The sequence below is a fragment of the Sylvia atricapilla genome, chromosome 3, assembly GCF_009819655.1.
Source record: "Sylvia atricapilla isolate bSylAtr1 chromosome 3, bSylAtr1.pri, whole genome shotgun sequence".
NCBI classification, from domain to species: Eukaryota; Metazoa; Chordata; class Aves; order Passeriformes; family Sylviidae; genus Sylvia; species Sylvia atricapilla.
Genome location: NC_089142.1, coordinates 86465123 through 86492512, shown reverse-complemented (window position 1 = coordinate 86492512; position 27390 = coordinate 86465123). Strand labels below are relative to the sequence as shown.

General features: G+C 40.7%; 1 protein-coding gene across 3 annotated transcripts in view; it reads left to right on the top strand.

Moving 5' to 3' along the window:
* TTC7A (tetratricopeptide repeat domain 7A) overlaps positions 1-27390 on the top strand; it is a 168136-nt gene that overhangs the window by 12894 nt on the left and 127852 nt on the right. For all 3 annotated transcript variants that reach the window (XM_066316054.1, XM_066316055.1, XM_066316053.1), the window contains 5 exons: positions 9404-9534; positions 11470-11591; positions 16799-16877; positions 19951-20111; positions 20547-20610. In XM_066316054.1, coding sequence (XP_066172151.1) covers positions 9404-9534; positions 11470-11591; positions 16799-16877; positions 19951-20111; positions 20547-20610 — 557 coding nt within the window. The remainder of the gene's footprint in view (positions 1-9403; positions 9535-11469; positions 11592-16798; positions 16878-19950; positions 20112-20546; positions 20611-27390) is intronic.

Below are 27390 nucleotides of genomic sequence, written 5' to 3'. Positions count from 1 at the left end.
GCAGTCCTCTCTGTTACTTAACTGCTATTTCCTCTAATAGCAGCTCCTTGGTGAGGTTACTTTTGTTAGTAATTTCAGTTGCTGCTGTGACTAAGTAGAACTTACTGGGACACAGTTGAGGAGCAGAACTTTTGGTGGGTTTTTTTTGTTGTTTGTTTGTTTGCTTGCCTTTTGTGAGTTTGTTTGTTTGGGTTTTTTTAAGGGTATGGTAGGGCAGGAATTCTGCTTTTGGAATCCTCTGATGACCACAAAAGGTTGAGCTCTCTGAGAACTGAGATCTGTGGGGGATAGGTTTCTTTAAAGAGAGCCTAAATAATAAAATTAGTTTCCTTGCCTGGCCATTAGGAAAATTGAGTCCCAGCTGAAAGGATGTATGATACAATAGGACATTAAAATTAAAATAAGACATTTTGTTAGCAGAACTTGTTTTCACTTTTGCTTGGCAAAAGATGCATCTTTTAAATGTTAAGCCACATTAGAGAGGGAGAGAGTGACTTTGTTCTATACCTGGTATGCACTTCAAAGTGCTAGTCTTCCCAATTCTGACAGCAAGACAGGAAGCATGCTGTTAAATCATGCTGGCATCAGAGTAGCTGTCTGATAGGCAAAAGCCCCAGTTTGTAGATGTTCACATCTTGATAAAAGGACCTAGCATTAGTATGTTTTATTTGGGATTTCAGTAAAGCATTTTTAAGAGTCTGGAGTTGCCCTTACATTGTGACAATGACTTTGAACCTGTTGTATGTTGGTGAGTTGTGTGCCTGTGTGCCACTGCTTTTCTGCTGGGATGGGAAAGAGTTGCTAAGCCCAGCTTTGATGTTCTTGGTTGTCTTGCCTTATGTATGTAAACCAAGACATTGGTGTACTTAGGCTTTTTTATTGTGCTCCTTGAGCTTTTCTCTGCTATTGGATCAGATGGTTTACCTTTTAGAAGTAGTTTGCACTTCTAGAACAGTCAGCTATGCACAGGTGCAGCATGGATGTTACTTTAGACTTTCAAGGAGAGTTAGATGCAGGCCACTAAATGCAGGTTACTGAAATAAAGTGGAAAAAGGGAATAACTGCTGGTTCCTTTAGTTAATGTGACTTGGTTTCTGCGATGGTAAAGTTTAGTTATTTTGCTCTCTTCCCCACACACAGTTTTAGGTGGTGATTGCACACATGCATAAAACCTTCTCCACCTTCTGCACTGACTTAATTCTCTACACCTGAGGGGTTAGCAGCATCAGGAGCTGGAAGAGTATTTGCCCAGGCTTTTCTGAGGAAATGGAACAATGTTCGTAGGGTTAAATGAATCAACATGCTACGCTTATTTTCCCTAGAAGAGAACTAATACAAACATACTTGCAGATGGCTGAAGCTACAGGTAGCTTTTAGGTTGCTATGATAACTGTATGGTACTGGGGCTGTGTTGTGTAGAATGGTGTGTGTCCAGTGGCTATGGGAAGATTTCCATGTGTTGGTTTGCCCTGGAGTGAGCTTCAAATGTCTCTTATCTTTTAAGTCACAGGGCAACAAGCCTGTTAGTCCTTGCAGGCTCTGTCTATTCTTGTAACTTTAAGTAGGATTGTCTTGAGTGCTTACGAATCAGCATAGTAAAATATGAATTACCCTTTGTTTCTCTCCCTTCTGCTCCCCAAATACACATGGAATCATTTAGATTGGAAAAGACCTGTAAGATCATGAAGTGCAACCATTAACCCAGCACTGCCAAATCCAGTAATAAACCATGTCCCTAAGCACTACAACTATACATCTTAGAAATACCTCCAGAAGTGGTGACTTCTGTGCAGCCTGTTTCAATGCCTGACTGCTCTTTTAGTGAATAAATTTTTCCTGGTGCAACTTGAGGCCATTTTCTCTGGTATGCTGTAGAAGAGACTGACCCCCACTTTGCTGTATCCTCCTTTCAGGTAATTGTAGAGAGACTCTATTTCTCCAGGCTAAGCACCCCCAGCTCCTTCAGCTGCTCCTCCTAGCACCTGTGCTCCAGACTCTTCACCAGCTCTGTTGCCCTTCTCTGGACATGCTCCAGCACCTCAAGTTCTTTCTTGTAGTGAAGTGCCAAAAAACTGAACACAGGATTCTAGGGCTAGTCTGATTCAGTGAGTCTGCACCTAGAAAGAGAACTTTCTGGCTGGTAATGCTGCTTAACTGTGGTGCAGATGAACTCAAGCTGAGTAAATTCTAGTACTTGGTCATCAGTACCATTTCCTCTCCCTTGTGCCCTTCAACTTAACATGTTTTCTCTTCTGCTTCTTCCTGTTGTATTTAGACCAGGGAAAAAAAAAAGTAATTTCTGCGGTATGCCATGACAGTTTGTGGATTGGGATGGTGTTGGCAAAGTCTTCAAATGTGGGGCTGTAACAGATTGCTGATCACCCCTGTCTTTGCTGTGCCTCAGAGCATTGCTCCTGTATCTGTATCTTGATGTCACAGAATGGAGGTGGCCTCTTATACCAGGACAATCAGTATGTTATATCAATGGTCCCCAAAGTGGTGCATGTGCCCCAGGGGTTGAGCAAGATGATCTACTGCGGTGCAGAAGAAAAGTGTTACAACTTATATTTGTTTTTTTCTTAAAAAATCCACTAGCACAAAGAAGTACCCCACATTGAAATAAATCTCTAGTATTGTATTGTATGGAAAGTGGTGCCCTCAGTCTGTATGTCAGAGGGTCGTGTGTCATGTAGAGCCTACAAAAGTGTCTTGAAAAACGGAGGATGTTCCACACTGTGGAAGGGAGTCTTCACTAGTTCATTCACTTTCACATGTTGCAGCTCACTTGTGCCTACTTAAGTGGATTTACATATAATATTGACAAGTTTTAATTAAATTAACCCTTATGAAATAGACATGTAGCTTAAAGATTCCCTGGAATACCTGTGGATTTCCGGTAATACTAGAAATAGGAGCACAGGTGAATGGTGAGAATGTCAGAGTTTACATTTAGCATGAGCTCTTCATTTAGGTAAAAACAGTGACAGTCTAATTGGATCTAATCTGTGAAGTCTAATGACACCCAATTCAGTACTTAAATTTTTAGAAGCCTGTCTTGAGCTTTCTTATGTAAAAGCAAAATATGAAAAAAGGATACCATTGGGGAAACACTTGTTCTTCCTGCTGTGGAAAAATGGCTGAAGTAATAAAAAAACAACTATATGGCAGCAAACTAAAATACTTTCCTTTGAAAGATACAGAGAAGATAATGCCAAAGGCTTGAAAAGACAGGTATTAGAAGAAACTGAGCTGTGTGGGAGGCTTGGTACATAGTAGCATGGAAGTATAAATGTTTCTAACATGTTTCAGCTTAAGGATCTTGCCACATTTTGGTTCAATAATGAAATACATGAAGAACTACTTAGGAGCACAGTGCGACCCAGAAATGGGCAAAGTTCTGTAGAATGGCATCAGTGGGGTTACCTTTATGAACATAAGACTTTTAAATAGAATCTAGTTTGTAATGAGATGGGGAATGACCATGAAAATCACCACAGCTCAGTGGTTATTTCATGACGAAATGGTTAGAATAGTTGTCAAACTTAAAGGTGAATTATGCCTTTTTGCTTTTACAAAAAAGTCAAGAATTCTGAATTTGCAGGGCTTTTCTCTGCTAACAGGTGGCTGTCAGTAGCATGTTATCTAGCAGGTATTTTTGAAACAATAAACACATAAATATATAATAAATAGTTTGTGAAGCAATGTCTATATATAACTATATGCATATGTTGGATATGCATGCTCAAATATTTTTGATCGAAGAATTTTGGAGACCACTGTATTATAGTTGAAGCTAAGATTAAAAGACATGCCATGAAGGTTAAGAACAGCTAGTTGAGCAGGTCTGGATATGCTCCAAAGAATTAGTGTCTGTGGATTAAAGTCACTGATTCCTGCTATGCATAAGTGATGCAGAGCCTATGCAGCATTGATTGAGGGCAGTGGACTGAGGTTGCACCTCAGGGGAGTGCTTGCTGCCTTCTGGCTTCATAGCTACTCGATCAAAAAGTTGTCCTAATTTTAGCAATAAACTTGAGCTGCAATTACAAACCTAACCAGATAGAATCCTTGCTTTGAAAATAATTGGGAGTAACATTGTTAGCATTGGTTTATTGCATCTACTAAGAAAGTGGAGAGTAGGAGGGCTTGAGTTCTGCATTGATGCAACTGAGCAGCCTTCACAGGTTACTTGAAGCGTTATTCCCAGTTTATAGTTAGAAAGGTCTTCAGATAATTTTATGTGGGATTACTGGAATTTTCTGCCTTTTTACTTTTGAGACTTTTACATGAAAAATACCTCAAGATTGCAACAGATTGCCAGAAATTTACAATAGTTCTGTGTATAAGGAAACAGCAGTAAAAGAAATACATGTGGCTTTTTTGAACAGCAAAACTTGTCTCTTCGTCTCCACCTTTGATGGGCTTGCAGTATGAATCAATGTGTTCAAAATCAAGGGCTTCTAGGCCTTTCTTCCCCCTCTTCTGTTTGCATTGCAAATGAGCCTTGCTGAAAAAACTCACAGCGTAGTTGCTGGGGAGATAAGTGTCAAGACCAGGTTGTGAATTATTTAAACTGCTGTGAATGGTGGCAGAAATAATGCACGATGCTGGGTCTTGCCTGTGTTTAACTAATCCCAACTGCTGCTTGTTGAGGTTTGGGCTTTTTTGCTTTCTAAGACACTGTAATGGAATAGGTTAACTGAGGACTGTGGTCTTAAGTTCAAACTTTAGCTGGCAGGGCAGACTGGTGTAATACCATCTCTAGAGTGGTTTGGTTGTGCTTTTGAATTTTGTCTCTGAAAAGTATTTAGTACTCTGATGAATGTTGAATAGTCAGCATGCACATGTATATTTTTGAAGTCTTAAAAATAGTCTTGTTTCAATGCTAATTAATTTCCTAGAGCCACATTTCTGTACTAGACTGAAGGCCACATGCTAGAAGTGAAGTGCATCCTCTACTTGAGGACAGTGACCCAGAATGACCCGGCATTCTCCAGGACAAGAATGTGCTCACAACCAGTTTCCTTGCAGCAGCTGCTGCCATGCGGTATCTACATGCATGGCTTACCTCAAGACAAATCACTTAGCTTCCTGTACATAGAGTAAAGCTATTGCATGCATTTATCTTAGCATCACACTATCTTCTGTCCAGGCTGGCCTGTCTGTGTGGCACAAGAGCACAGACAGTGGAACCTTGCTCTCCAGACTGGGGCTGGTGCTGTTGGCAGTGCTGTAAGTCCCACACTAAGTTGTCTTTTGCTTCAGGTTGCCATAGCTGTGTTCAACACATAGCACTGGGATGCAACACAGGAGTTTGGGTTCATGCTCTTCATGCTGTTGTTTTTCTTTGATCAGCTGGCCAGGTAGCTCTGATGCTCCTGGGCCATGGGGTTTTAGCAGCTGCAGGCTAGTGCTGTTGGTGAAAGTAATGACCCTGAATTCTTGCACCTATGAACCCACCATTCCATGGTTGTCTAAATTCATCCAAGTACAGGAAGCCTGAAGTCTTTGTAAAAAGGAAAGTTAAAAGAACCTATGAGAGGATTCATTGTTCCTACGTGAAAGGCGGAGTGCTGCTCTTTGGTGAGCTAGTTTAAGAACCATAGGAAAGTAAAGCTACCCTAATCTCCTCGCTAGTCCATGTGCAGTCTCCATCTGTGCACCAAGGCTTTCAAGACCAGGCTGGGTAACACCCTGAGCTGGCCCTTCTTTGTGTAGAAAGTCAGACCATGGACCTTTAAGGATTGCTTCCAGCATGAATTTTTATCCCATTTTATCCCAGTTGCTGAGAACCTGACAGGACATGTCCACATACACATGGATGTTCCAGTTTTGGTAATAATATCACCTTCAGAGCATTGGAGCTATGTGATATCAATGTCTTCCCTTGGCAAGGAACTACTGAGATGAAAGTGGAAATAAGCCTACATAAAATTTCCACTTTCAGATTTCCTTATATGAGAGCAGTGCATTTCAACTCAAGGAAGAGATTAGTTCAGTGGTACTTGGTTTTTTATTACATAAATGCAGCTTAGATTTGGGGGCAGGGAAGAAGGGGCAAAGATTATAGAAAGGTGAAGAGCCAGAGAGGAATCATTGGGAGAGCTAGAGGAGGTGAATGGAAGCCTTGCCTTTATGCTAGAGAGAAAAGCAGCATTTCTGTATGCAGAAAGTTACTTCCTCTGAAGCGGGTAGAATTTGTTCTTTTGAAGAAGGATAATCTGAAAACATGTCTTGAAATCTTGAACCTGGGCCATACTTTATTAGAAAACTGTCTGCGCTGTATTATGAACTACTGCAGTATTTAGATATGTATCTATTTAAATTTGGGTGCCTGATTCTTATGAGAAAAATCTTAGTATAGATAAGCTTTAAGTTGGTATTCTCTTAGCACAGGTGATTGTGAAAAATACCTGAGTCCCTTTACTTTAACCAGCTAACAAGAAAGCATGTAGCCTTATGCTTTACTTGGAAGCTAATTCTGTCTTGGCAGCAGCTCCACTTTTCTTGCTAAACCCAGTCTGGAAGTAACATGCACTTAAATGGCTTTCTGACATATTGTGGAAACTGAGTTGAATTTAAATTGTGTGTTGTGCTGCAAAGTTTCTTCTGTGCTGGTAGCTGGAGGATGGAAAAGAGTTAGAGGAATTTGTGCTCTTTGTGTGGAGGGCTTGTAAGACATATCAACTGCACCCTAAGCAAATCTTATTGCCTGGGCTTTGTACTGTGAGAACTGAATTGGTGGTTACAAGAGTAGGGAACTTACGTAGTTTTTCTTCTGTTCTTCCCTTTGTATACTGGATTTGCAGTCTGCTTGCTCTAATTTTTCTTTTCATTGCATTTCTGTGGTAGGGAAGAATAGCTCTGTTTGGATTTTGTAGAAGATTTTGTACTCAAGTGACATCAGGTCAGTGCATACAGTATTAGAGAGAGAGCCATGACATTTCACATCATGAGGGTCATTTTTCTTTCTAGCCCTTTACAAGTAGTGCAGTGCAGCACAGTATCTGTTTTAACACACTGTGTATTGCTGGATACTTACTGTGGCAAGAATCCTTTTGGAGATGTTCCTTCCCCTATCTCTGATCAGCCCCAGCTCTGTTTTTCTAGTTTGCATGGATGGGCATGTTTGTTGTCAGTAGCTGATGCTGGCAAAGGCTGCTTGCTTTCCTCCCCCATGTCAGAAATTAGAGATAGTAACTCCTCGCAGTGGGCTGTGGCATGTATGTAAACGGCTTTTTATCAGCCTGTTCAATCTGTATGACATCTCCCACGATAAACACCCCCATACAGACTGTGTTAGGATGGCTCTTGCAGTTTGATTAAATGCTGCTTGTATATGAATGTCAGTGGATTGTACTGGATTTTTTTTCTGGGCCCTCAGACCTACTTTGCACTGAAGGGGAATTATTCTGAAATGCAGACTTCTTAAAATTTTCACTTTAGGAGAATGACTAGAAATTCAGAGGTAGATAAAACTGAAACAGCTGTAAGAAGAATGTTTGTAGATTATTTGTTCTGACTGTAGCACTGGATACTTTTGTTTTGTTCTTTTGCTGTAGAGAGAGTTAATGAAGATATTTTTCCCTTCACTCGTTACAAAGTTACAGGGCTGGGAAATGGAAGCATCAAAATAATAGAAAAACAACCCATGATATAAAGACAGAGACTTCATAGATGAACTAGAGACAAAATCTGTTATATCTGGATGCTGTACAAGGTGTTTGTCAGAAGGAAGAAGAAAATACCTATTGGGCATTAGTTAAAGGTAGCAAAATAATTGTCATCCCTGTCCCACACATCTTGTCAGTTTGAAGTAAATTCAATCCTCCTGTTCTACTCTGGTCTGTATTTTCAGAGGTGAAAGGTGCAAATGTGTGTTCCTCCAAGATACAGATCTTTGGGAACACACCGTGTACTTCCAGCTTGAGAAAGGACAGGAATGGGGAGCAGATTCCTGAGCTTGTACTAGGGAGGCCTTTTCTCAACCCACTGAACTAACTCCTTATGTCTGGCTCAAATGTAAGACATGAGATAGGGAAACTCCTTGCAGAGTAACCAAGGGGACAAAACAAATGTTGAACATTAGAAGTAAACAAAGCTAAGACTGCCTAGGAACCTCAGGCTCTGCCAGCATGAGCGCCCAGACAGTATCTTGCATCATGGGCGTGCCTGGCTGCCCATTGCTGCCTCACAGCAGTTTGTTGCCAAGACTCCTGGAATGAGCAGACTGAGGTGCTGTGCTTCTTGAACTGTGGAAGACCAGGAAAGCATGGCCAGCGCTTTTGGTGGGTCCTCACAAATCCTTTGCCACATGCTTCAGCAGTTGAAATTACTTCACTGGAGAGCTGTCTGGACTGCTGAATTCTTTTCTTCTTTGTCACCTCTGTGGATCTGTGTCAGGAACAATAGAATTTGTATTATATCTTACATATTTGTCATTGTTATTAGGGAATTTTGTTATATATAAAACTCATTGGAAAGCATATATTGAACTTTTTTGCAACCTGTGTTGGGCTACTTGGTATCAGTGCAGTTGTGATTGGTGAAGATCCAAGTTTTAAGGCAGTGGTAGAGATCCAGTGTGGCATAAGAACCTGTACCAATCAGAGTAAAACTGGTATATGGATGTGTAGCTTATTCAATTAGATTTAAGGATATAAAGGATGTCATACTGTGATGCCAGTCAAGGGTCTGATAGTAGAATTTTTTAATATAGGGACCAGTAGCTTTTCATCTTCAATTAACATAGTCTTTGTTTGTTGGTGCTGTTGGATAGTAATGCAAGAAAGAAGTTCAGGAGTACAAAACCCAGGGTTTTTTTTCCTTTCTTTGGAAAGGGAATGATCTTGTGGTTAAGAGTCTCCAGTGCCTTGCCAAGAGCTTGCTGTGTGTCCATGAGCAATCTGCATGTGCTCAGATTTTCCAAGAGAGGCCTCAAATTTTCCGACTTTGTATCATTTTCCAGTTAGAGATTTTTTTTGGTTTTTTTCCCCTCAACACTGCTCCTTATGAAAGGTTTACTTAAAGTAGCAGATGCCTAGAAATGATCAAAATCATTGCCAGGCTGGCAGTGAATTGAAGCAGCCAAGATCTATAGCTGTCTTTGGCAATACACGCCTCAATTTTTCTGCTGATTCCTACCAGAGGAATTGTATCCCCCATCTTCATAAAGTGTTTGGAAGGCACAGTAGGAGTGTGCATTGGCATTGTGTATTAGAGCAGCATGACAAAGATGCCTTGCATGTGTAGGAATTTTCATGGGAATAGTGTCCTGAAAGTCATCAAATCAAGCGGGAAAACCACATGTGGAAAAGCCTTCCTGTCAACTGGTAAATTAAGAATAATATAGCCATACTGCTGTTGATGGGCTTCGGTAAAAGAAGATGTTGCCATTTTGCAGGTTTGTCACTGGAGCGCTCAACCAACTCAGTTGCCTCACGTGCTCGACTGTGTGAGAGGGAGGAGGAAGTCATGGCTTGTTTTGAGAGAGCATGTGTTATTGCCCGAGTATACTTGCAGGAGCTTGAGAAGGTAAGAAGAAATGTGCTTAGGGTATTGCCTGCTGGCCTGGGTGGAATTTCCAGAGTTTTGACAGCAAAAATAAAAAAATGAAGAAATGTTAAGTGATCATATCAAAGGTGTATGAGAACAGGTTGGAAAGAGTGAGGTGTCTCAATAAAACCATTGGCAAAACAGCAGTTTAGCTAGTCTCTACCTGTTTCCTCTGAGAATGAGGTCTGGAAATAAGTTTTGCCTGTGGTAAAGCATCAAATACTTCACATATGCACAAGCTGCGCCCCAAGTTTAGCCCTTACTAAAGAGGAACTAGGAGCTTTGCCTGGCAAGTGCTGGCGTGAGGGAACTCAAGACATTTTGCATACCTGTTGTGTAAATGATACACAGCAGTGGCTTTTGAGATGCCTAATGAGCTGAAACAAACCTTTTTGGGTCAGCCATAGCAGTTTAACTACCAGTGCTTCACCTTTTCCAAGTGAATCTTGAGGAATCCAGATCATTAGAACTTAGATCCTCCATCCCTGGAAGTGTTCAAGGCCAGGCTGAGTGGGGCTTGGAGCTGCCTGGTATAGTGGAAGATGACCCTGCCCATGGTAGGGGAGCTGAAGCTAGATCATCTTCTACAGTCCCTTCCAAACCAAACCATTCTGTGATTAGTGGCAAGTGACTGTTTAGCCAGTGGTTGGTAGGATGAATACTGGGAGCCCTCCACTGAGCCATGCAGATAATATGTGCCTCTGATTTGCTGGGCACATGCAGACTTTGCCTAGCTGAGTTTACAGGACATACCACTCTTCTCAGTAGCAAAGGTATGTTTCTGTTTCAGGTCTTGATTTTAATTGCATTGAAACAAGAAAAAATAAACTTAGTGCGCGTATAGAAATTCATTAAGAAAGCAAACTAACATGTGGTCTGCTCTGTTTCTCTGCAGAAAACAGTATTCAATTGTCTTTAAATTTAAACTATTATTGTCCTTCCATTGTGGAAGGATGAGTTTCTGCCAGTGCTGGACTGACAGCTTGAGTCTGCAAAGAAGAGAAAGGGTCTGACCTATAATTTATTTGCTTAGAATCATAGAATCAGTAAGGTTGGAAAAGACTTCTGAGTTTCCTGAGGCCAGCTATTCGGTCAGTACTGCCGTGTTTGCCATTAAATCATGTTGCAAGGTGCCAACACCACGTGATTCTTGAACACTTCCAGAGATGGTGATTCCACCACTTCGCTAGACAGCTTGTTCCAGTGCTGGAGCACTCTCTCATCAAAGAAATATTTCCTTATATCACAACTTGAGGCCATTTCCTCTTGTCTTGTTACTTGGGAGGAGAACAGACCTCCACTTGTCTACAACTTTCTTTCACATAGTTGTTTCTGGACAGAGAGATGAAAATGCAGGATTGAAGACAAACATAGTACAAGTTCACAGTCATTCTCCAGTCCTAGATGAAAAACCCTGCTTTGGAGAGGCACCTTTCAGCCATGGAAGTGGCTGGTTCTCTGTAAGGAAGCAAAACCAAGGAAGATTTGATAGGAAAATAGAGGAAAGATGAAGATTTTTCCATCAGGACTCCTGGTGGCTTGCTAACTCTTAACAAATATATATGTTATGTTGAACTAGATAAACCTACTCAAACATTGTATTGATATTTCTGTGCAACATGCTCGATGGATCTTTGAGTGGTATTTCCCAAGCTGTTGGTGTTAATATGTATGTATTTCTACTTACTTTATTAAATGTTGGAAACTAATAATGGATGGTGTTTCAAAACACAACTTGCATGTAGAATATCTCATGGAAGTCTTTGTATAATTTATTTTAAGATTGATTTTATAACACTTTTGAATAGCTAATAAATGTAACATTTTATTGTTGAATGTGTCACTGGCTCATGAGGATCTGGCTAGTTCTGACAGTTATCTGTGTTCCCGAATATTTCTTTTTCTCCCTTGCAGACATTAAACAACACACATTCAAGGAGTATCAAGGGCAGCAATGTGACTTACTCTGAGTTTGAACTTTCCTACTTTCTGGAAGCAGCTCTACAGAGTGCCTACGTGACTCAGTTAAAGAAAGGGTAGGTGGATGCAGATATTAATAAAATTAGATGATATTGTGTATTTTGTCTCAGATGAAGACTAGTTTTTTTATGTGTTCTGTTAGGGCTTTTGGCTGCTGGCTCACCTCAAGCCTCTTCAGTGTCCTTCCCTTTCTTCTGTTTGCGTGTCTCTGTCTTTCTTAAGTCTTGAGTCAGACCTACAAGGAGGGTGGGATAGAACAATATTCTTGTCTTGACTTAGCTTTTCTCCCTGTGGAGACAAGGGTCTTTTAACTGTAAAGAGAAAGTGGAATTTACACTGATGTGTGCCCTTAAAATTTTCAGCCACAGCACTTGGTTTAAAGTTCAGTGAAATCTTACAGGTAGTTTCTTTCATTTATTTATTTGTTTGTCTAAGGTCCTAAATACCCCAATCAATGCCCCAAATCTGTGTGGATTTGCTATGGAGAATGTGCATGGGAACAGTGCTGCTCCAGGGTAATTATTATACCTCAGAAATACAGCTCCCAGTGAACTTCAGAAGGGCAGGAGGAGTTAATATCTACAAGCCTACAGTGAAAAACCTTCTCAAGATCAGTAGAAAAGACACTGTAAATGCCCACTTCCAAAGGCCATTGGACACATGCTGTTCCCCAAACTAGGCGGTGTCTTCAAAACATAATTAACTCTGGTTATCCAATGGAAAGATTTTGTCATGTCAGAGCATGTCTCTTCAGCATCTGTAAACAGTATTTGTAAGAATCTATCATTCCGTAGTCCTCTTCTTGCGCCATATTATCCCATTTATTATCAAGGGGTCAGATACTGGGTTTCTCACTACAAACTGTCTTCACAAATATTTAATTTTGGCTTTTTTGCCTTCACCCCCAGTGAAAGGTATTTTCTCCAGTTCTTTTCCTGCTGAGTAGACTGGAAAAGAAAGGAAAAAAACCCAAGGAAGATTGAAAAGAAGAAAACTAGCATAAAAAAAATCCAAGCAAAAATCAGTTTAAATCCTTCTGTAGAAAACTGATGCCATTTTTTTGATTCTACTGGAGGAGGAGAGTTGCTTCTTGTTTAGGATTTTTTTGCTACTTTTTTATCCCCCAAGGATGACTTCAAATGCAACTGCAAATAGCCACTGTAGAGCCAAGCTTTGCCTGTAAGCATATCCATGAGATGTGCTTTCAGGTAAGCCTTGTTTTAACCTGGAGGCTTACAAAAATACAAAGCTCAGATGTTGTAAAATGACCCCATTAGTCAGGCAAGTATAAGTTTATGCATAAAGCAAAGTATGAACTTGTAAAGCATAGTCTCAGTATCTGCTTGGTATGTGGTTTTCCCGGGTGAGCCGGGGGTTGGCCAGCTGTGGCACAGTATGTGCTTTCCTAACCTTCTGCCCTTCTCATGACAAACAAAAAGCTCAGGTCTTGCTGGTAAGCTCATTAACTATGTAGTAAAATAAAACACCATTTAGAACATATGGCACTGATATCCTCCAGGCACCTTTTGAATATCAAACTCATGTTCATTTTATTCAGCAACATTGTAAATTCAGTCTTTGTCAGTGATGGGTTCATTAGATCTAGTGGGGTATATTGGCTTTTACTATGGGCCCTGTGTGCTCCCTTCCCATAATTTAATGATAGCCTTAAAACTAAAAATGAAATCCCAAACAGAAACAAGCCACAAAAATCTCTACAGGAAAACAGTTGAAGGAAAATACACGTGTAAATTAAGCTTGTGCTTTGATTATAAGCTGAATTGCTGTAATAGCAACAAAATCTTCTCTATAACTGTCTCCTGATGAAAGAGCAATGGAGCTCCTGCAGCTGGGATGGGAGTGGAATCCCAGGGGCTCCTTAGCTCCTGCAGTGCAAGTGAGAAACATCAGCCAGGGTTAGAAGGCCCGCTGAGATAAAAGGAGCTTGGTGGGATGTGGCAACTTGTCCGCCCCCGCAGCTAAGACTAATGTGTGGTTTCTGCCACGAGAGGGCATAAGCAGCACTGGGATATATTAGGGAAAGGGGAGGAATATGGGAAGAAGCTTTTCAGGATGCTTCATGAGTATAATAGATTACTCCACCTGACACTGAGCAGCTCAAAGAAATGCTTTTGTTTCCCTTTTTGCTTCCAGCATGTTCAGGTAGGAAACAAGCCTGGGATGATAACTACTTAAGCTGTCAGGGGGTAGGTTCTGCCAGGTGGGATGTCCTTCCCCAGTGCTACATGTGTGCTAAAGGAATAGTGAGTGCTTTATTCTTGCCTCAACAGGCAGAAGAGCTGAAGGATACAAGTGCTGTTGTTACGCTTTTGTTCCTGCTGGCAGGATCAGATGTGTTGTTCTCAGAGTGTGGTCAGGGATGCCTTTTTCTCTTGCAGTGTGCAGTAGAAAGAAGACACCAATATCAAAGAAAGGTCCAGTCTCCCCTTCAGGTGTTGAACTGCCAGCTCTAAGGACCAGCAAGTCTTGCAGCTGGTAGAAGTCACAGATGGTTTTAATGAGATGCCATGTAAAAACATTGTGTCTCTGAAGACACATTTCCTGCAGTTGTTTGCCATGCTGCAACCCAAGAAAGCTTTATTTTGCTCCTCCAGTGAGGAATGTTGATGCTAGAACATAGTAAGGCAGATGCTGTCATATTGTAAGAGGCAGCCAGTTGTCTTCATGTTATTGTCTGCACTAGGTTTTGGGTTTTGGTTGATTTGTTTATTTAGGGTTTTTTGTTGTTTTGTTTTGGTTTTTTGGTTTTTTTTCTGTTGCAGATGTATGAATTTTAGGCTCATTTCTTACTGCCTTTTCTTCTTGTGTCTGTGCATGAACAGCTTTTTAAGGAGAGGGTATGGTTTGTTAGAAACCTGGGCGAGGTGCAGATGCAAAAGGAGGTGGGCAGAGGCAGTGATGTTGCTGCTGTTTCTGTGCTTTGGGTACCGCTTTACTCTGGAGAGGAGATGATGCAAACTGCTGTGTAATTGTCACGAGATGGTCTGTTCTATCTGTCAGCAACTGCTTGTTTTAGCAGTAAATGGGTGGGGATAGGAACATGATCTGCTGGTGACCATATTGTTGGGGGACTGTCTTTGCAGACCTCTGTGTCCACAGTCCAGTCCTTTATTGTCGATATTTTTCCCAGCAATTTGCATAGAAAACAGTGTACTTCTTTATTTTCTTGTGTCTTAAAATTTTGTGTAATGTTAACCAAACTATATTATATAACTCTGATATGACTGCTTTGATTCATGGACTAGTAATTAATCTATACTAATAGGGTACATGCACAAAACATATTTTTATGCCAAGCTGGACTGACTGGACTCTCAAGTTGCTCTTTGTCACAGTTTGTACCCATGATTGTCTGTGTTCATTATTATTAGGTTAGCTGTAACTGAATCCTAAACTGCTCCTCGTCATGTTTCTTTCAAATGGTACTCTGACCACTACTGTGGCTAAAACTGAAACCAAAGCAGTTTAATTATCGTGTCCTTTTCTCTTCCTGTTTTTCCTCATTTCTTTTTCTGGCCTTTTAGCAGTACAATAGGGGCCTATGGACTCTTCTGACTCACTTCATTTCCGTGATCTAATGTTCACTTATGATGCCATGGCTTGAGGCAACATTACCTGGGGTTTCCAGGTAGTCCTCTATCCAAGTCCTGCAGAAGCTCAAGATTGTTTTGTTTCTAATCTAAGTAAGATAAGTGTTTTCATCATGGATTGCCAGAGGCTTTATGTCTGCATCCTCATTCAGTCACCTAGATAGCATTTATTTCTGTTCCAAATACGTACTTTTCTTTTTTGTAAACTTCTTAAGATCCTAATTAAAAAAAATTCCCCTTGAAGTGCACATTTAGTATAAAAAGGTATGTTAATGGAACAGTGAGTTCCTTATTGTTACAAGCAGAGCAATTCATATGCTCAAAGTGAAGTGTGCTCGGACAGTCTCCTGGCTTGGAACAGTAGAGTGGAAAGACAAACTCCTGTGTTTGTAGAATGCTGGCAGGTGTGCTCTGTCTCCTGTCATGGCTCAGTAATGTTTGATAAAGTTCAAAATACAAAAGCTGCCAAACCAAATCCTCAGTCCTGTGGAACTGGTATTGTTGGGAGCGCAGGGGATGGAATGGGTGCTCTTTGACAGGTCCTGACCACACAGGCACCTGTCTGGGAGGAGATGAGTGCTGGGTGCTCCTCCTGTCCTGCTCATTTTGTGCTCCTGCTGTCTGTTAAAGGTGTTCCTAAGCATATCACAGAATCACTAGGTTGCAAGAGACCTTCAAGATCGAGTCTAACCCAACATTTCAACTAAACCATGGAACATGGTTTTATCTGCACAGAAAATTCTCCTGCATAAGCTAGAGTGACCATTAATGTACCAGTACAACTGCTCATTTTGTTGTCTTGTACAACATTGCTTCTTTTCTGATAGCTTGTATTTCTTTGGGTAGATTTGGCCCTGCAATGAATGTGCGTTGAACCATTTTGCAGTTACTGTGGTGCTGGGGCCATGTCCTTAGCCTTGAACAGCTGATAGGCCCCTAGTGTGTTAACTGCTATGTCCAGTGTTTAATCTTTCCTCTCTGCATCTCTCTGAGTGCGCAGACACGATTAAGATAGCATTTGGCAACTAGTCAGCATTAATTGCTCATGATATATGCAGAGTAATATGATTTTAAAAAACTTTTTTTTTAGTCTAACCCTCATATTGCAGGTTAAGCTGTGCTTGCAGACAGTTTCTGCAACTTGGCTGCCTGATAACAAACTGTTTAAACCACTGTAATTTCATCCTGTGCCTGGAGCATCAGACACAAGGCATTTAAGCACCACCTAAAAGAAATCGTCATTTGAAAGCATCACGTAAGCTCAATATAATTCAAACAAGTACAATCTGTGTGTATGAAGAGGAAATGTGGATGCTTTTAAGGAGCAGCATCTGCTTTATAAATATGAGCTATGAAAGCCTTCCAAATGTCCCCTCTGTTCATCAAATGTGAATGTGATCTTCTCTTAGGAAGCCATCTGGAGTAGGCAATGCTACAGTTGCTGCCTTGCTCTGTGCCATTGTCCTGTCTGTGCCTCAGAGTGACTTGTCTTGCTACTGCACACTCAGTGTTAGTGATTGCTTCATGGGCTGTTTGAACTTCAGGTGTGTTGCTGAGCTTTGGCACATCATAAAAATATTCTGTTTCCAGTGTGCTGATTTTGGGGGTTTTCCTTTTCTTTTGTTTTTCTTTTTTTTCTGTCTTCCCCATAGAAATATTGTGAAAGGATTAAGGAGTCTGCGAGAAATACTACGGACTGTAGAAACAAAAGCTACTCAGACCTTCAAAATGGTAAGGGAATGGGAGATGGGAGGGTGGGGCAGTCTGGTATGCAGGAATTCTCGATTGACCAGTGCTGTAGCACGAAAGTGTATTTGTCCTCACTTGATTGATTGCTGGCTTTTTTTCTTCCCCTCCCCCCCCTCCTTTTTTTTTTTTTTTAACTTTTGGAGGTGATATGTCAAGTGATCCCCTTAATTCAAAGACCTGCCCAATTGAAAGCTCCAAACTTTCAGACCTGGGCATGTAGATTACTTTTATTGGGTTTGTATTTTGTTTTTTGTTTGTTTGATCGTTTTCGGTTTTTTTTAATTTCAGTGCATTTTCTGGCCCAAGTAGAAACGGAGATGTTATTAGTTTGCCTGTGCTGTCCTTCAGTGACGCTGTCTTGTTTTCTTTCTCAATTTCAGTGTGCGTGCACACCTTTCTGCATTTGCATGTAGAAGCATTAAGTACTTCTGTCTCTTGCAACAAGCAGTGCTTTTTTGGACTGACATCTTTCAGTGTTCTTTCTGTAAAACTGTTTTCAATAAAGTACAGAGTGATTCTAATTGCTTTAAATTTTTTTTTTTTTTGGTGTGGGCAGTCTGCATCTTTGCATCCTTTTATCCTGAATGTCTCAGGTAAAGAAGTACTTATGTGCCTGTTGAACTTCTTGGACTTTAAACTGGTTCTTCCCTGTCTCCCCTTGGAGACATCTTGTCCTGAAATGACTCAGAAGGTGACAAGGTCAACAGCTTGCAGAATAACAGTCTTGGGAGTGAAAGCTTTGCAGCCCTAAAAGCAATGATACTCTTATGGCTAAACTTGTACTTGATTCTGCTTTGTGTTTTGTGTCATTCCAGAGAGGTTGGGCAGGGGAGGTGGGCATGGGTTTGTGTAGAGTTTTTGAGAATACAGATGCATGTGGAATCTTGTGCAGAAAATTAGAAGAGATGACTTAAATAATTGTCCACTCAAATGGTTGCATCCTTTTCCAAGCTGAGATCAGAGTTCAGCGGTATTTTTGTGCTTGCCTGTTTTATAATTTTGCTGAAATGAGTCTAACCATCTGCTGCTCCTAGACTGTGACAGAACATGGCTCAATTGCTCCTGTCCCTGTGCAACTGGGGACAGCTGTACAGCACTCCTGGGGGATTTATCCCTTAGGGGAACTCTCAAGGTGTTCATTCAGTAGGCTTTCCTGAGATTTAGAAGTTACATTTTCATTCTCTTATTAATTTTAAAAAGCCATCAAGAAGGCAAAGGAAGGAATGTGCTTAATTAAACAAGTTTTTCAAGCATGAAAGTAAAACACATGAATTTTTTTTTTCTCCTAATTTGTGGGATCACAGTGTTCTTCAAGCATAATGATGCTTTTTTTAGCCAAAGGCAGTAATAACATAAATCAGAGTCTTGGCCTGTTCTCGTTTGTTTGGTCTTACTCAAAATAAGAGTGAAGCTAATTTACACAGCTACTGTACTGTATGTTAAAATTAAAGACGCTAGAAGTATTTGTTGCTTGCCTTCTGAATGGCTTACCACAAACAGTACTCCTGCTTATATGTGAACCAGCAGAGATCTTTGTGTTGCTGGCAAATTATTTTCCTTCCCCTCTGAGAGTGTAGGAAAAGTAATACAGGAGAGTTGACTCCTCAGGGTAAAACTGACTAAATAATTGCACACTGAGATGATAAAATGATACTGGCTAATGTTGCAGGGCCCTTGGCCATTTTACTCATAGTTACTTGCTATAAAAAGCATAGAAAAGCTTAGTTAGAAACAGACAGCTTTCTGTAACTTGTCAATAGCAGGGCATGGAAGGTCTTGGGGCTTCCAGGGAGTTGTACATGATGACATCTCTTTGAGACACCATTGTACACTCAGATCACTGCCATCTCTGAAGCCTCCCTTTATGATGTTTAAAAGATGGTGAACACTACTGTTGTTGCATTTTAGACTAATTCAGTGAATTCATGTGTGGTGAGGTGGGTAAAACTCAAGAGCCTTGCATCAAAACAAGTTATTTTTCCGAAACTCATAATAGGAATTTTAACCTCAGTGTGGTTTATTTGATCCCATAGATACTGAGATATGACATCTATAACGTACCTGTCCTGGTGTTTAAAAGAAAATTACTCTTGGTGGGCCCATAACAAAGTGTAAATTTCATATAAAATACCTATCCAATAGTCAGAGAAGTCACAAAATACTATTTTCAAGTATTAGGGTAGAAGGGCTGAAGTTTCAGGCCACTCTCTGTTTTGTGCAGTATTTACTTTACAGCATAGATGGTGTGCTGCATAGAATTCACAGAAGACATCACCCATTTTGATGTCTCTGAGCTTGTTTTCAGGCTTATCTATTTACAGTGCAAGAAATTAGAGATTTGATGGGTATCAGACAAGGGTAAATGCCAAAGATAGTTTTGCTAAGTGAAGTTAACTTGCCTCCTTTTGGGCCCAGTTTGCCAGCTGTGCGTATGAAGTGGAAAGCAACTGTTTGATCTTTGGCTGCTTGATGGTAAAAAAAGTGCATGTGATGTTACTGTCTCACTACGAAGTTCCTAAGCATCTTCTCTCCTCCCTCCTTTACTGCAACAGGAAGAGAGAAGCAGTACCAAGGTGAAACTGTAAGAGTCTTTAAGGGAGAGTGATATTAACAGATAAAAGGTTGATCTTTTAAACCAACACAAAAGTTGCCTCTGGTCCTGAGACTTACATACAAATTCTGAGGCTGAGAACACAATGTAGTGTCATCACGCTCTTTATAGTAACTATTGTGACATTGTCTCAGCAGTCCATGTGGCAATCAGTTGTCCCTTTTCACCAAAGCATCCCTTGCTCTCAGGTCTTTTTGTTAACTTTTTTCAAGAGCATTGCAACAAGACAATGTAAATGCAAAAGTTTGGTCTTTTCTCAGGGGGGAAGAAACTGACCCTTTTGTAGACCTCAGCAGCTGATTTTGCTTCTCCAGCTTTCTGAGAAGTGGTACTGTGGTGCTGGTGCATCACCTTCCCAAGGTGGAACATGGCGAGAGGTGAATCTTTTGTGTTGGAGAAGACTTCACTGATCTGTGCTTTTTTCTTTTTTTCTCTGATCTCTAGACTGCAGCCAAACAGTTAGCCCAAGTACTTCTACATTCCCTCAGTGAAGACTGTTACTGGAGCCCTTTATCTGATCCACTTCCTGAGTTCATGAACAAGGAATATCAGTTTTATGTTAGCAATCTTCTTTGTCGGAGGCCTGAGCTGTACTCAGAAGAGAAGTAAGTGTTAATTTTTATTTCAGTTTATTGGAAGGAAGAAGAAGTGTATTTGAACACCCTTGGGTAGTACTGATTCATGCAGTAGTTTTTGTGCCTTCTTGTTTCTCAACTTCCCACTAAAAAGTCTGCTGGAAAAATAAAACATTAAACTTCGAGTGATTTCCCCCCCCCCCCCCCCGCCCCCCCGTCCAGGAAGAAGAAAGTCCAACCAAAGGCCTGTCTTTCTATGAAATTGAAATAATCTATTTAGGGTTTAGTATAGCTCATCTAAGATATATTGCAGAGCTTTTAATTGTGTGAACCTGCAAAGAAAGTATTGCCTAGCAAATGAATTATGCATGAGATGTTTCAAGTTACCTCTTCTCTTGTGAAATGAGAAAGAGGCTGACAGGATAACTCTTGACCTTCCTCAGAAAAATGTATTCTGTCTTTCAGTGTGTACTGCCCTCAAGACAACGTAGAAGAGGCTCTTCTCCTCCTCTTAATCAGTGAATCCATGGTAAGCCAAAAATGAGTTTGTAGTATTAGTAGTGCAAAGGGATATCTAGCATTTCCGTGTGTCCTGGTTGGTTTTGTTTACAGACTCTTCCCTAGATAAACAGAAGCAAGGGTTCAGATGCTGAATGGAAAATGCTACATATTTTTTTTATTAGTGACACCAGTTTTATTAAGTGGAATGTCAGTGAAGAGTTTTGGAGAAGATAAATTGACTGCATTCACCATAGCTGTATGCAGGTTCTGATGTCCAGATATATTGTCAGTAGACAGATGTTTCCATTCATAACATCTATGTGGCTTTATGGATCAAGAATGAGAGGAAGAGAGCCTTGCCTAAAGCCAGGTGTGATGGTGGTACCTGCTGTTTGGAATTGCAGGATGCACTACTCTGCTTTCATGCCTTAGTCTGCAATCCTTGGCTTTTTCAGTCTGGAGTGATCTTTGACAGTTTCTGATGCAGTGATACAGGGAATCCTGTGACATGCAGAAACATTCATAATAAGCTACAGTGAAATAATTAGATTTCTTCTGTTATAGCATTGGTGCCTTTAAAAATCCATACAAGAGGCAGGCAGAAAATTGGAGGAAAAATAACTGCATGGTAACCTCTGAAAATTTTCATGTTCTGAGAAGATGCAAATGTATAGAAAATGTGTAAGAAATGTTTTCTGAAAATGTGTAAGTAATGTGAATTTTGCTTTAAATACAGGGTGGTCAATTGTACCTCAAAGTGAGATTCAAAGCCTTGGTGCATCAACAACCTTCTCAGAAACTTTTTAATAGCTTTCAGACAAATTGAAAACAGATACTGTGGAAACTTTGGGTTTTGTTTCCTTCAGTTTTTCTTGTTTGGTTCTTCTGGCTCAAGTTCTTTCCCTTTCCCGCAAACTTCTTCAGAACAGGGCAATTTAATATTGTCTGCTTTTAAAATTCAGGGAAAAATTGAAGAGGTGGAACCACCCCAAAATATTAGATTGACTTCAAAATAATGTACATCTGAATGTTCCTATGTATTCTTCAGTGCTTTCTAGATTAAACCTCTGCGGCACATCTGCTTTGTGTTTTCAAGGGCTTTTCTTCAGTCAGAAGGGCTTTTCATAATTAGAAGTGGAGACTGCAGGAGTGAGGGCTTGTAGAATATCATGTGCACTTCTATTAAAATCAGAAGTACTCATGTCAGTGGGGCTTGTTGGGGCTGATCCAAGCAGGAGGAGGATTGGGGTCTGGAGCAGTGACAGAACTGGCTGCTCCAGCCCTTCTGGGACTGGACTTGCAGTTAGAGAGGCCATGTGGGGCCTCAAATTCCACAATCTTGTTCTGCTAAGGAGGTGAAAGTAATCACTATCTAATAGCATGGAAAATGGTGAACTAACTGGTCCTGCAGCTAAGTTATGGATGAAGAAGTGTGAAAATGCTATTGATAGAAATGAGACTGCTGTGCTGAGTTTCAGGTTAAATAAGTAAGCCTGGTTGCTTAAATGCTGCCTCTGATACATAGGAACTTCCTGGAAGAAGATGCAACGCACTTTGATCCTCTGCATATAAAACAAACAAAGGAAGATCCTGTAGCAGAGCACTGTAGGAGCCGTGTAACTGTATTTCTGATTTTGGGGAAATGGAACATCTGAGCCTTCATCTTGCATCAGCCTTGCCACGAGTTTGTTCTAACTAAAATTCAGGACAAGTGTACAGAAATACACTTAAGAACCACATGAATGTTCTTCCTAAGTGAAGGAACAGAGGGAGCAATCTAATTCTTACATATGTTTGCAATCCATAAATACTTTCCTGTACATTTCTATTATGGTACTTACAAGGGGAAATTTTGTTTAACTTAGGACATGATATGTTTTCCATAACAGCATTTGCTACAGGCTAGTGAGTTTTCTTATGTACAGGTTTGTTGTTTGTTTGAAGTTTTGGGTTTTGGTTTTGTGTATTTTTTTTTCTTTTAAAAAAATAACTTACTGAAGCTCATGGAGCTAACTGGAAGCAGATTTCCAATTGAGGTCTCTCCCTACTGATACAATGTTAACACCTGAATAAAACATACTTTCCTTCCAGTAGAGAATGTCCATGGCAAGTGATAATGATATGTTTCTGTAGGCCAGTAAGCAACATAGTTGATGTTCCTGGATTTTGGCTGGATTAGGTGTTCTTCCAGTATTTGCAATTGTGAAACCCTTAAAATGAAACAGAAGTATGCAATTGCATTGGCTTCTCTGACACTTTGGTCTGTCAGAACAAAACTGACCAAAAAGGTCCTTCTTCTCTCTGACTTTTAAAGAGACAAAGAGCAGTCAGACCATTGTAACTCTCTTACAGGACTGTAAAGCCAAACAGCTTCTTCCCATACCTGTTCCTGACTACTACCACTCCAAAATGACCTTGAAGAGGGACAGGATTAGGGGAGGAAAGAACAGAAAAGATTTTCAGCCTGTGGAGGGGACGCAAAGCAAAGATGTACTGGGAAGGAACATAAATCATGACAGAACCTCAAAGTAAATATGTGCTGAAAAGGAGACAAGGTACTTTTTTGAAAGGTATACACCTGGAAAACCTTTTCTGCTGAAATTCACTCTGTTTTCATGTTTGACTTGCCTTCCGAAGATGGCTGACATCTATTTTGCCAGGATCTGTGTGACTCCCAAGATATTTTGGGGGAGTAGAACTGTTCCTGTAAATGAGAAAGCAAGAAATTGCCTTGAGGTTCTGGAAAGCCAGAGGCTATTTCTCACCAAACCTTCTCTGACTCTTAATGGTGGAGGGTTCTGACTTGTGGTGCTTATCCCTTTCTCTTGCATTGCAAGGGAGCCAGTTTGCTATTCTGGTGGGATGAAATGAGAATATGTTAGAAAGGGGCAATTAACGTTTCCTTCAGTATTTCACTCTGCCTTTGAGCCTAAGTATGTAAAAGGTTTTCAAATGGCCAAATAACATGGTATCCTCTTTCATGGCTCTGAAGATGCTTCTGTGGATATATTAACACTTACAGTGAAAGCTGGCAGCCTGCTTTGCTCTGGCATTCTCAGGAATTGCCTTCTGTGTTCTTTTTGTCCTATTAAAAATGGGAACCTATTTTCATAAGCTGAGGTATCTCAGTAAAAATGAAAAAAAATCCTGGTTGTTGAGCTTGGCAAATGTTCCTTCTCTGTGCCAGGTGTTACTTAGTCACAGTCTTTGGCAGTAGAATTCTCATGAAGGAATCTAGTGAAACAAATTAGGCAGCCTGAAGATTGCCACAGTCGGGGCTGTCTTTATGGGTGTTTGTGGCCTCCTGGCTACTCTGTCATTGCTTTTGAATAGCCCAAGTTATGGTATGGATGGGCTGTGTGTGATGAGCACAAACATTCTCTCCTTCAGACCAAGAAGGTCAGCTGGTGACAGCCTTTACAAGTTTGGGCTGTGACAGAATGATGGAGAAATGTTCACATTTCTCCATCACATCACAAATATCACATGTTGGAGAAACATGGACTTGCCTATTTTTAAACCACTAGTCCTCTCTTACAGCATTTAACCCATCTAAACCAGTGACACTGTTTGTGAGGAGAACTGAGGACATATTGTGACTTGCTACAGTGTCATTTTTCTGCTTCACCTACCAGTGGGAACAGGACTGGTTCTGCCATCAGGGATTTTGGTGCTTTGAGCTGCAGGGTGTAGACAGAAGAGGTTTGGCATGACTATCCCTTAGCTGCAGTTTTGTTTATTTTAATAGCTATTCTCAAGGGTATTCAGGGTTGACTGCACTGCCCTTAAAGTTAGCCAGAAGCTTCTCAGAGCCAGGAATGGAACACTTAGTATTACTTTTTGTGTTTACTTTTGAGGTTAAAAAAAAAGAGAAAAATTCTTTGTTTGCATTTTTAAACCCCCTTTCTTGTATCTGAGGTCCAACCTACAGTCTGAAATGCTTTTATTCAGTGCTGGCAATGCTGGCTCTTATGACTGGGGATTTTGGCTGATGTGGTCCACCAAACATACCAGGTAACATGGTTTTTTTTTTTTTTTTTTACTCTGTATTCACTCATACTGGAAATGAAGCTCCTTGTATCCAAAACTAATAAATTCTGTGCCTGTGTAACAAAGATTAGAAATGTCATCCCCATCTTATCTCTGATTTGAATCCCTAAAGGCGATTTGACCTTGGAGGGCCTGAGAGCATGGAACAGATGGTGAGGGGGAAGGAAGATACTGGGACTTGTCCTGTTCTTTTTACTGGTGAGAACAAACTCATGGCTGTGAGCATGCCTTTAGCAGAATAACGTTAAACCCATGTATTTTTAAACACAGAAATAAATAAAACCTGTTAGCTCTTCAGTTCCTGGTTTTATAAAATAATGCTGTCCAATGAATGGGTTGGTGAAGAAGAACCTCGTGCTGCTTTTGTTGGTTGGTTTTTCCTTTTTTTTTTTTTTTTTTTTTTTTCTTTTCTTTTTTTTTTAAATGGCATCAAGCCCAGTGATGATACAACAGCTGGATGACCATCATGACTATTTTACTGAGGGCTGTTGGACTGTGGCAGCTGAAAGAGAACTGGGGACAGGGTTGTCTGCTCTGTTGGTTTCTGCCAGATCACAGTTGTGCGCTTAAAGTACCAAATCTGGCTGTCACTTTACTGGTTTGCAAGGCAAAGCTATGTGTTTGGGACCTGCAAAGATGGACTGCAGGATGTTTCAAGTGGCAAGTAAACTACCTCTGCTAATTACTTCTTGAATAAATGGTTTTAATGTGAGTTGCTGGAGAACAGGGAGAACATGAGGGCTTTTTTTCTTTTGTTTTGCAATAGTAAGTCTTGTTTCCAAACTTGCAAGGAGGATGTAAATTCTTGGAAGATAGCTTTCTAAATCCAAATAACTGTTAGCAAATGGATGGCTTTATTACCCAACATAATATCCATAACCAAACTTGCTTACTTTCTGCTTCTCTGTCTTTCTTTTGTGTAGGGTTGTTTGGCTGTTTTGGATGGGGGCATATGTCTGTCTTGCTTTCAGTGATGTTTCCAGAATTAGTTCTGCTACAGTACATGGTGCTAGAATGCACCTGAAACATGTAAGATGTATCTATGTGGTCATATTTGATAGGCAATTATAATGGGCTGTTTTGATGAATTGACATCAGAATTGGGCAGCAGTAACTTGTGGTCTGTTGCTTACCACAAATGATACATATGCCATGTGGTTTACCTATGGTGTGATGCCATGATGCCATACAGTTTTCATTTGCTGTGCTTCTGGTCTGCAGTGGAATGAGTTGTAGTATCTGAGAGTTGTAGTCTCTGAGAGAACATTTGTGAGTTCCTGGGGCATGGTTTGTCCTCCCTGTTCTACCCATGTGCCATTTTCACAGCAGCTGTGCAGTCAACCCTGAATGTTTTCTTTGCATATGTTAGTGAGGGAAACCTTCAGGTGCTGTGTAGAGATGATCAATAACTTAGACAAGAAGTCTGTAGCCTCTTGTATTGAATAGGTTCTTGTCATTGTGAAGAATTCATTTATTTTGTTGGCAGTACAGGCAAAACAGCCAGAAGGGAGACCCAAAGGATATGGGCTAAATATTTCCCAGCTCTTAGAAGAAAAGACATCAATTGCATGATTTCAAAGGCCTGTTGTCAATCTTACACACACAGCATTTGTTTTTCTCTCTTAATGGTAGTATTGAATCACACCAATTACATTATTACAGTACACTGTGTAAAACATGCTGCTGTTCTGTATAGATGGGTTGCAGTGGATCTGGCAATTATGTCTATTATGGAAAGACACAAGTTCAACATTCGAATGCCCATGAATTAGGGGGCAGGCAGCAGGCACTCATTAAAGATTTTAATTGCTTTCTTTTTCTTCTTTGGAAAAAAGCAGAGGAAGCCACGTTTCAAAGTGAGCAATTAAAGGATACTTCATAGCTAATTGCTGTGAGAAGGGGCTGCTACATGGAATATACTCTATTGTAACTCATATGATTGCTTGACATTTTATTAAGAAGCACATCTTTGTACTGTGGCAAAATTTAATTTTCTGCAGCATAACTGTGTGCGTAATAACTGCTGAAGTAATGGCTGTTTGGATTTGCTGTGGCTCTTTTCCTTTCTTCCTGAAATAAACAAGCCATAAATAAGCATCATTGATGTACAGCAAATCCTCTGTGGATAGGGGCTTATCTAGTTTGCAGGTAAGTGTACTGTGTGTGTGGATAGGAAGGTCCGAGCTGTGTGTAGCTCGGCATTCCGAGTGCTCGGAAATGCAGAGTTGTTCCCTGCTGGCAGAGCCAGCATGGTCTGAAAGTCCCCTATGGTGGCACTGCTGTGTTTGGAGCCAGACTGAAAAGCCCTGCTACCCCCAGGTTCTGTGCCCTGTCCAGTTCAGAGACCCCTCAATGGCTGAATGCTGGGTTGGCTCAGAGCTACCAGGCTGGGCTGGAGCCTCTTGGGCGTGTGTGGCCTGCAGACGGGCTGTGTCACTGGGCTGTGGAAGGGGGACTGAAGATGCTCAATGTCCTAGGTCTGGGCTGACGGCAAAATGTGTCCAGTCTCCCCAGACAGGATTGCTATCATGTCTGAGACAGCTACATGCACAGCTAATTGTGCCTAATGCATCCCAAAATATGCAAGTGTGATACATCTCTGGGTTGCTTGATTACCTTGGAATACTTAAAAAAAAAAGGGACATTGACTGTACATTTTTGCCTTTATAATGCAAGTTGTGCTAATTCCCAGTGGTGAAACTTGTGTTGGTAGCACTGGTGACCTTCTCCATCCCACAAAATAGCCTTGAACAGAGCT